The 10,288-nt window shown below is 54.8% G+C and overlaps 3 protein-coding genes across 3 annotated transcripts; 1 reads left to right on the top strand and 2 right to left on the bottom strand.

Annotated features, from left to right (window-relative positions):
• Window positions 1-729: 729 nt before the first annotated feature.
• On the bottom strand, window positions 730-7,148 carry CTAM01_01928 (peptidase family C50; the record flags this gene model as incomplete). Its single annotated transcript, XM_060517968.1, has 2 exons — window positions 730-3,946; window positions 3,997-7,148. 2 exons carry the CDS (start codon window positions 7,146-7,148, stop codon window positions 730-732), a joined length of 6,369 nt encoding a protein of 2,122 aa, XP_060387502.1.
• Window positions 7,149-7,568: 420 nt separating this feature from the next.
• Window positions 7,569-8,266, top strand: CTAM01_01929 (uncharacterized protein; the record flags this gene model as incomplete). The annotated part of the gene is made up of 2 exons (XM_060517969.1): window positions 7,569-8,028; window positions 8,094-8,266. The coding sequence occupies 2 exons, from the start codon at window positions 7,569-7,571 to the stop codon at window positions 8,264-8,266; spliced, it is 633 nt and encodes a 210-aa protein (XP_060387503.1).
• A 44-nt stretch (window positions 8,267-8,310) lies between these two features.
• CTAM01_01930 (Sir2 family protein) lies at window positions 8,311-9,510 on the bottom strand (the record flags this gene model as incomplete). Its single annotated transcript, XM_060517970.1, has 1 exon — window positions 8,311-9,510. The coding sequence occupies one exon, from the start codon at window positions 9,508-9,510 to the stop codon at window positions 8,311-8,313; it is 1,200 nt and encodes a 399-aa protein (XP_060387504.1).
• Between the last annotated feature and the right edge of the window lie 778 nt (window positions 9,511-10,288).

The raw sequence follows: 10,288 nt of genomic DNA on the forward strand, positions 1-10,288 counted from the left end.
CAAGGAACATTCTCTTCACCACAACCTCAAGAAACAAGATTACAAAGACGACACGGTGACAATAACCAGACGATGTTCAATATCGCAAGTGACAGTATAGATCAAGACCCCCCCAAAAAAAACAACACCCACCATGTTCACCCCTTTCCTCCTCGCCCAAAACCTCACCTTCCCTTGCCTTCCCTAAGTCTTCCCTGGCCATTCACACCGATCCCCTCCATGGCATCCTACCCATACGCACACCCCTTCATCTCCAAGGATGAAGCTTCACCAACATACTCTCCCTCATACCTTCCCTCGATCACCTACCATACACACAGACAGACAGACGCGTAGATAGATGAGATCCACCGGCGTAACTGAACCCCCTCCCGTACCTCCTCCCGCACGCAACATCACACGGGAAAAAGGGTCGGAGAAAAAAAAACTCTGCTCACATCCACAACTTTCCTCATTTCATTATCATAAGACACTATAGTTACGGCGGGAGGGACCAGTCACAATATCTCCTTAACCCCTGGATGCCTGCCTCCCGGAAAACCCGTCCAAGTAGACAATGACAACAGCAACGTTGAAATCTCCAAAAACTCCACGTTCCAATGCAATGCTGCTCTAATGCTCCGGTTCCTCTCCCCAACCTGGAATACGACAAACACCAGACACCAGACTTGCCCTCGAGTCTTTCCCCAAAGTGACGCAGTCAACCAACAAACACCCCCCACCCCCCCATCAAGCACCCTCGGCCTTGTCCTTGCCAATATACACCGGAATGCCGTATACACATACCGCGCCAGCCGTGATGTACCTAAATCGACAGGCGTCCCTAGCCCTGGCGACAGCCTCCACGAGCGACGCGTTCCCACGCCCGGTAGCCTTTGTCGTCTCCTTCTTCGCCTTGCTCTTCTTCTCCGTGGCAAATAGTCCCTTGCTCTTGCCCTTCTTCTTCGAGCTGTCCTCAACAAACGTGCCCCTTTCCATCAGTCCCCATTCCTCAAACAACCGGCCCGCATACCGGTCAATGTCCCTATCCGTCACGTCCCACAACGTGCCCACAACGGCGGGACACCCGGCGAGCATGTAGTTCCATACTGGACCGTGGCACTCGTACTCGCCGACGTTCTGCAGGGACGCCGAGCTACACCCCATCAACAGCGCCGCAGCCTTGCATTTCTCCAGTCTGCGGATCGTCTTGCCTCGAATGTACTGCGCGCCGCTGCCGTGGCCAAAGTAGAGGAGTATGTCAGACTTCTTGAGCGCTCCCTCGAACTCGTCCTCGGTCGGTGTACGCGAGACGATGCCTGTCCAGGACTCGCCCAGCTTCTCCTTGAGGGGCTTTTCGAAAGTGGCGAGAGTGTTCTTGAGATCAGAGCCGGGGTTCAGAATGTACGTGCCACCGACAGGTGATACAGTGTGTCGGTGGTGGGCCTTTTCGTCATCAGAATCTCGGGCCTCGCGCTGCTCTAGAAGTAGTCGACGCAGACAGGACAATGAGGGAACGCGAGAATACGCCAGACCCTCCGTGCATGGGAGTGATTCCCAAGGGAAGGCATGGAGAGCCTTGTCGAGGATGAGAATGCTGTGGGCGCCTTCCTCGGGCTCCGAAGTCTTGGCAGCGTTATGGTACGCCTGAAGAGCATCAAACGTATCCAAGACCATGGAGTCAAAGTCAATCTCATCGTAGGCGTTTCTCTCGCCGTGGAACTGAAGAATGTCCACGACAAAGTAGAGAAGATCGTTCAGAGGCTCCTCAAGATCGCTGTCCGGCATAGACGGGTCTCCCAGGCCAACGAAAAGATCGAGGATACGCGGCTCCAAGGTAATCTTGGGGGACTTGCTAGTCTTTTTTCCTCGGACCTGCCTGCGCGAGGGCAGATGCTTATCAAGAATCTTGGAAAAGGCCTTTTGGAACTTGGCGATGAGATCGGCGCGATGACGATGTTGGGAGAAGATGCCCTTGAACCCACCGAGCCAGACCTGCTCGACATTGTCGAGGAGATCCTTGAATCTGTTGTCCAGATTCTCGCGCTGAGCCCACCACGCTGATTTGGCCCCCTTTGCAGTGTAGTCACCAGTGTTGTGGCAACTCGTGTTGGTCGCCTGGATAATATCCATAAGCTCGTCGTGACCATGCTGGAAGTCGAACAGCTCGTCCTCGCCGTCGCGAGAAGCCACACGCTCCAGCGGTAGTCGTAAGACGAAAGGGCTCTGGCCTGATTGTAACTTGGTGATGCACAAATCCTTGCGGTTGTCGCTTAGCGCGATCGACAGGACACTCCACGCTTCAGGAATGATGTCGATGTAGTCACGCTGGAATTTCGCCATATCGTCAACAGTAACAATGCTTGCCCGTCTATCATCCTTTAACGTGAGAGCAAGCGGCCAGCCCGCCTCGCTGAAGCTGGCATTGAGATGATCCGTGGCTACGGTGTTTCGCTCCCGTTTCCAAGTCAGATTTCGTGCAAACTCGACGGAGCAGGCGGCATATCCAAAGCCTCCCATGTGTTTGGGCGTCCGATGAGAGGCTGCCGATAGGAAAATGCCCGTGCTCTGAAGCAACGCAGAGATGCGATGAACCAGGTGTCCATTTCCTGAAATAGCAGCGGCAGCTTGAGCTTCCATGAGCTGAGCTTGCGCTTGTTCCAAAGTTTCGACAAAGGTTGCGTTTTCTCTCATCACCTTACGCTCGGCAGAGGTAGCACGGCCTTGAGCCTTTCGCGGAGAGGATGCCGTCGGTTGTGTCTTTTCCGTGTTATTTTTGTCGGTTGCGGCGTGGATGGACGGGTAAGAGATGGTTGATTCCTTCACAACCGAGAAGACTGAATCGCCCTCCATCTGCTTGATACCTTGTTCAATCAAACAAGTAGCCTCACCAATCTGGACTCGCAAAGACTCTCGTAAGCTGCTAGACATCTGCTTCGCCTCCTCGAGAAGCTCTGCTGCTGCTGCCCAGTCACCCTTACTAAGGTGGACAAGTGCTTTGTACAACAGCATGGAGGCTTTGAGGTCGGATGCGCTATCGTTTGCTGCAACGACAGCGGCCTTTGGAGGAGCAGCAACAGCAGCAGCTTTTGTCCTGGGCGCTGCCACTCTTTTCGTAACTCTGGTCGCTCTCGTGGCAGCTGGGACCGCTGGCTTAGTCACTCGTGTTCTGCGCGCAGCCGGTGCCTTGAGCGTGAGCTTTGCCATCTTACTGACCACCCGCTCATCGTTGACGCCAGTGATTGCGCCTCGGTTGCTGTTGTTTAAGGTTCCAAGCGTGACCTCGGCAAGCTCAAGGAGTAGATGCTCGTTCTCGTGGTCCTTCATCTCTCCAAACGAGGCACTCAGCTCGCAAGCCAGCTGGAACGCCTGACGTGTAGGCTTGACAGCCGTAGCCATGAGCTGCCTTGCTTCATTCAAGTAGCCAAGGCTCTTGTCGAGTTTGCAGGCTTTCAGCCATACCGAACCGATCCAACTAGCAGCCTGAGCTCTGTAGATGGAGGCGTTTGTGGCGTTGGCAACCTGGTGCGCCTTCTCGGCATAATAGACAGTCTCCTGAAACATTCCCAGGTGAGCGTATACGGAAGAAAGGTGCAGCATGGCTCTCAGAAGACCACAAGCAAGTGCCCAGCTGTCAGGACCGTCGGATAGCTCGATCAGATTTGTCGAAATGCCAGTCGATACAAGGCTTTCCTCCGCATCAGGAGAACCTTCTCTAGAGGTCTGCTTGGACTCTGCCTTGGGCACATCTTTCCAGCGAGCCTCTAATTTCGTCCAGTCCTGGAACAAGATTCGCACGCTCGTCTTGGCGTGAAACAAAGCATGCTGATATTCGCCCTTGTCCCAGTTAATTCGGGAAGAAAGACTAGCAGCTCTTGCCAAAAGCAACTTTCTTTGGAGCCTAGGAGCTTTCCTCACACTGGAAGAGTTTTCAAAGCTGGTCTCGCCCTGCAGCAGCATCTTGTGGCTGCCTATTGTTAGCTGACTGCCCTCAATCTTTTGGGAGATATGACTTACGCCGCGTCAGAGTTCTGGTTTGCCAGCTGATACTCAGAGAGGGAGATCTGAAGGTTTACGGCACCAAGGTCGGGATTGGTAGCTGAGGCCTCCGCGAGTTTCTTGGCTTTGTTGAGGATCTCTTCAGCCTTCTCGGAGTAACCAAGATGTGTGTATTGATCCGCGAGGTTACTTTGCGCCTGGAGAAGCAAGTCCCTGGAGGAATCGGAGAGCTTGGACGCGATGTCGGCACATAATGTCAAAACCGATAACAAGAATTCGTCCTCGCCCCTGAGTCTTGCATACTCGGCAATGGAATTGAGCTGCCTAATGAGTCCCTCAGTGTCGCTAACCTTGGATAGGAGATCGTTTTTGGTCTGGCACTGGTTGACAATCGAACGCCAGATACTCGTTGACTCTTCGAAGTCGGCTGTACGCCATTCTGTCTCTGTTGCAACGAGTGCCAGTGTAGACGAGAGACCGGCCTCGAGGTCGGAGACGTACTCAGCTAGACCAGCGTCATCGCCAAAGTTCCCGTCACGACAGAGCTGCAAAGCAGCCTCTGCCTGCTCTCGAAGGCTCTGAAATTCGCCTTTGTCGCCGATTGACATGGTAAGTAGCTGCAGCAACGTCCGAAGGCGGCGGACAGGAAAGCGATCGGGCGCGTAGATTCTCAAAAGAGCCTCGGTAACCGGGTCCTTAATGTCGTTAGGCTTGGGGTCGCTAGACGTGTTGAAGAGGATGAGTTGAATGATGCGCTCCAGGACCGCAGCCCGCTCAACATCCGCAAGAAAGAAAGTCCAATCATTCCACGATTGATCGAGCTTGACCATTGTACCTATTGTCCTTGACAATGTCTCGGCCTTGACGCTGGCGCTCCAGGCCACTGCAGGTGAACTCTCAGCCAAAGATGCAGCCACCGTGGACAATACTCCGTCTTCAACCATGTTCGTGCAAATGAGCTTCAGTGCGTCGCGAGCATCGTTGACTCGACCAGCCTGCTTACAGAGGTCCGCAAAGTACTCGAGTTTCGCTGTTGTCTGCGCCTTCTCCTTCTCCTCAGAGGATCGGTCCTTGACACAGTCTACAGATCGTCTCAGAGCTCGAAGAGGAGTCTTATCTCCGGGTTTAGACTCGGCGTGGCGGCGATACCAGTTGAAGAACATGAAGTAGAGGTGCGAGAGTTTGACATGGTAGAGGTTTGAGGCGTCTGCCTTCGAGAGAGCGATACTCGCGTCGCCTACAAGGTCCAAGAGAATGAGACACTCTTGAAGTAGGCCGTCAAGCACTGTCCAGGTCATTTTGTTGCCGTCAAGTTGAGATTTGGCGACCATCAGGGCCGAGTCCAGGATTTGTGTTATCGAAGAAAGCAATAACTGTTTCCTCGACTCATAGCGTACGTGATCTTTTGGGGAAGCGTCTTTCGTCGGCTGCTTCCCCAGCCATCGAAGGGCAAATCGGGGAAATTGGAGGACGAGGTCGTTGAGGAGTTCGTCTAAGCTTTGAGACTTATCCGTAAGTTTGCCAGCCAGGATTCCTACTGCCGACCTACGAGCAGCTGATAGATTAACCATGAGCTCCTCAAGTTCTGTGACGTCACCCTTCAGCGTCCCTTGGAGGGCGTCGTAAACTTCCTTCAAGTACGTAGACAACGACTCCAGAGGTAAAGGTGTCTGTTTCCCGTATACAGCTACAAGCTGTGCGGCAACCGCGCAGCGCTTTGCGGGGGAATCGTTGGCTGGGTCCAGAGTCGCCTTGATTTTCGAAATCCATTCGGCTGCTTCCGTGAAATGGCGAGCAGTCTGAGCCACCGTTCCCAAAGCCTGGTAAATCACAACGAGTGGTGATTTTGAAGCGACCTTCGGCTCCAGGCGCTGACTCTTGACCATGGTGATGATGCGATCGAAAGCGTTGAGAGACTTGCGGTATGCCCCGGCTGAGTCAGATTTGACCCTGCGAATATATGAGGTGATGCACCGAGAAAGTGGTGAAATGATGTCTTTGTCCACATCTGCCTTGTGGCCAGCCATGTGCCACCAATGCAGACGCGCCTCCAATCCCAGAGTTTGTAATTCCAGCGCAGTAGCCGGGGTGCAACTCAGACGGCAGTCCACGGCAACGTCATCGTCTTTGCTTGCCAAGCTCGGGGCTAGAGAGAGGAGAAGTTGTGAAAGGAGATCGAGCTGTCGCGCAGCCTTCGTCTTCGCTGAGGGGGACTCCTTGGCTGATTCCAGGAGGAGGTTGATCGGTGAAGTCGGATGGGAAGGGACCAAGTATGGCAACGCTGCTTCGATCGTTGCTGGTTTCTTATTTGCAGACATTAAGCGCAAGATCTGCATCTGAGTCGTGATAACCAGGCAAAGTGTCGGGCCGGAGAACTTGGCATCACCAAAGTCCAAGATTTCTGCGAGACCTTTGACTTTGGTGCTTGCCGCTGTTGTTTTAGCTGCTTTTGTCTTTGGTTTCGCTGAAGGGGCCATTGCGTCGATTCTTTGCCTCAAAAGCGTCAGCTCCCGCAGCGCATGCTCCTGGAGGTCTAGTCCGACGAGCTTGCCAACGAATGAAGATATCCCGCTCTCGAGTTGCAGGTCGGGCAGTTGCACTGCGCCAGAGGTATGAAGGGATCTCAAACACGCAAACGCAGCTCGGAGGCACTCTACCGTCGCAAGGCAAGTGACTGTGGGAATCGTCGTTGTCGCGCTTTTCGTGGGCTTCGGTGTTGTTGTGGGTGACGTCGAGGTTCTGTTGAGTGAACGTGGCTGCATCGGGGTCATGGGCATGGAGTTGGACCGCCTCAGGGGCCGTTTGTTTTGAGGCTTTCGCAGGTCATCGCCTGAATTTTGTCGTCGGCACGGGGTCGAAGGTTGGGTGGGAAGTGCAGGCTTGGATGCCTCGGTGAGTGATTTGAGGGCGACATTGATTATGTGCGCCGCCAGCGCGGCCTTCTCCTTTGTTGTCAGTTCCTCCTTTTTGCTCGCAGTCGCGGCCCCCCGTGCTGTGCCAGTGGCCTTCCCTCGTGTTGTCGTGGCCGCTTTCTTCTTTTGCGCTGTCGACTGCGCCTCGGCCTCGGTCGCGAGAAGTTCTTTGAGTAGCACCGTGGTTGTTGATGTGCATGTTGCAGTCGATCCAGCCGCCGCCTTAACGGCGTCGACTTTGCTTTGTAACGTAGTCATTAGGTTGTATGTATCCGGGTCATAAGCGGCGTTTCGTCATGAAGTCTTTTTATTCATGAAGAGGAAATAGGAAGTGTTTCCTGATCCAAACATGGGCAAATGGCCGTTTGTAGGTAAAGGTAGTTTGATGTGTGACTTCATGCTAGTCCACAAAGGCCTGCAGTTGGCAGTTGTCAGGTCTCGCTAAACAATGCCCCGGGTCGTTGCCCGGAGCAACCGCAATCCCGGTTCGGTCCGTGCAGCAGGGACCATCGATGCACGGGCCATCCGGAATTTGAGAACCGCGAAAGGAGCACTCTCGAAGCTTTTTGACTCCTTCCAGAAGAACATCCATTTCGAACGCGACAGCACAGCGAAGACGACGTGTGTGTGTTCTTACAGAGGTCGACTCTTCCCCCCCCCCCCCCTCCCCCGCCCAAAATGTCTCGAGTTGCGACACATAGGCTGTTTACAGCACCTTCTTCGGGCCTCCGCGCCGTGGTCATTGCGCAAGCTGCGAATCGCTCCATTTACTTCCAGTCGCGATACTCAAGCTCCCTTCCTACGGTGGCCCAACTCGATTTCTGGAAGGGCCTCATCCCCAAGCCTTTCAGGTCCGAAGAGAAACTTACCGACGACCCCATGATCAAGCGAGTCAAGCCGAAGAGAAAGAAGGAATGGAACCCGGCCACGTTCTACATTGTCATTTTCCTCCTGATCGGCTCCATGTCCATCAACATGCTGTCGGCGAAGCAGGCGTTCGAGGCGTTCTCTCGACAGGCAGATGTCCGCATCAGCGTCTTGCGGGAGGTGGTTGAGAAGCTACAAAGGGGCGAGACGGTTGACGTGGAGAAGGCGCTGGGTTTGGGCGACGCTCAGAAGGAGTTGGACTGGGAGGAGTGTATGTTCTACAATTCACAAGCGCTGAAATCGCGTTGACGATGCTGACCACAAGTTTTTACTTAGTGCTAAGAGAGATTGAGCGAGAAGATGCGTCGCGACAAAAGAAGCAGGAAAAGGCACGGCAGGCGGAGGCAGCAACAACGGCGGCGGCGAGTAGCAAAGCCGAAGCACAACCGACAGCGGCAGTGCCCGAAGCCGCAAGGCCACCGGCGCGGGGCATGTCGAGCTTTTTTTAGTTATGCAAATGGCAACGCTTTGGATTGGTACAAATCGTGGTGGTCTATGACAACATATCTTTGAACACGCCATGGTTCTCTCTTGGCGCTCCTACGGTCCCAATCGGACCCGAGGCAGCCTTTTGCAGCTGGCGTAGCTGCTCTACCAGCGCGGGAAGCACGACGTCGGTGGACACTTCTGTCCGCACTCCCCGAACACCCGTGGGGTCCGGGTCTTCCACGGCGGAGATCTGGTCCTCGCCCCGTACGCCTCCGGTATTCACCACCGCAATGGGCATGCCGCGGTCGAGCGCCATCTTGGCCAGCCGCCAGGCAGAGTACGTGGCAAGCGAAGTCCCCAATATGAGAAGCTTTCCGGCCCCGTCAATGGCCTCTTCGGCCGCCTTCTTGACGTCGCTCGGAATGCTCTCACCAAACATGACCACGGCGGGCTTCAATATGCCCCCGGAACTGGTGGATTTCCACGCACCATCGTGGTCGACTTCGACAACGTGCTTGGTCCCCTCAGGCGTGGACGGCGGCTTCGCGAGGCAGTGCGGGCAGGCCGGGTATCTAAAGGTGGTGTACGGCGCGCCTGGCAGATCCACGTCGCCGTCGGGGTTGGACTTAATGCCCTTGGCCTTGCGCTCGGCAGGATTCTCCGTGTCGAGCGCCCCGGAAGCTAACGCTTCGACGAGGAAGGCTGCCCAGGCCGGGTTAAGCCTCGCAAGCTCATCCTGGAAGACGTCTCTGGGGTATTCGTTCCTGCAAGTTACACAGACTGTGGATCGTAGATAGCCGTGCAGCTCTAATGTTGGAATGTCAGGATGAGCTGTTGAGTGAAATGAATCAACGTTTTGCGTGACGACGCTCCGAATCAGGCCCATGTGGCCCAAATCTCGGATGGCATAGTGACCATGATTTGGCGACGCCTTGTGAAGCGACGTCCAACCCAAGAAACTCCTGGCCCAGTACCGTTTCCTCGCCTCGTGGTTGGCGAGGAACTCGTGGTAGTAGATTGGGCGGTACGTCTTGTTCACGCGATACGTGCCATTGACGCCTCGGTAGTCGGCGAGACCGCTGGAGACGGATAGGCCCGCCCCAGTCAGTACGACGGTCGACCTCGGCAGGCCCTTTGGAGGCGGGGCCGTGAAGAAGTTCTGGAGGGCCGCGACAGCACCGGGGATGGTATTTGCGGTGCTTGGACGGACTGTGGGAGGGGCCAAGAGTTCCGTGTAGGGAATGCGCATAAGAGGTTTGCGCATTGGGGCGATGATGTTGCGTTGTTGTGGTTGAGGTTGCGTAAGGCCTATTCGGGATGTGGGAGGGAATTCCGGAGCCGCTTAAGAGTCTCGGTCAAGGGGGGAAGGTAGCTCCGGGGGATGTACGTGGACGCGGCGGAGGCTCAGCAGAAAGAGGGAGGAGAGTGTATGGGAAAGGGGGTGGGAGGAACTGGTTATGTGGACATGTTCACCCTGGCGTTGAATTTAAGAATAGAAGCGATCAAGGGACGGAAGGAGATTTCTGACAAGCGCGTGTTAATGGAAACGTTGCGACAGGCTCGAATTTCAAGCCGCATGGTTGAGTTGAAGGGGGCGATCTGATTATCAGTGGTCAATTCGTCATGATTCGGGGGGGAACCAGCATCCCAGCCGGGACTGCGAATCCACTGAACCCCACAAGATGACCAAGCCCAGTGTGGCTTGACTTGGTAGAGGCATCCGCTTAAGTAACATGGGTCCTTTAGAGGTTTTGCCTTGACACGGGCCACATCAGATGTCTGCGACAAGTGACCGTCCCCCGTCAGATTAGAGAGATGGATTCGTAGTCGTACGGAGTATCTGTATAGACTATCTGTAAAGAGAATTACGCTTGAGGTGTACGCTCGATCGGCGGTCTTTTGGGTTGTCATTTGAATAAGATTCTCAGGGGCATCTTGCGTGGCCTTTTCGCCCAATGACATGTCTGCTCAACCACACCTCCGGGCATGCAGCTCGAGGACGAAGTTACCTTCTGGAGAGAGACAGTCCGACAGTCATATTT

Source organism: Colletotrichum tamarilloi, assembly GCF_030869305.1.
Source record: "Colletotrichum tamarilloi strain Tom-12 chromosome Unknown Scaffold_4.1, whole genome shotgun sequence".
In the NCBI taxonomy this organism is placed as follows: Eukaryota; Fungi; Ascomycota; class Sordariomycetes; order Glomerellales; family Glomerellaceae; genus Colletotrichum; species Colletotrichum tamarilloi.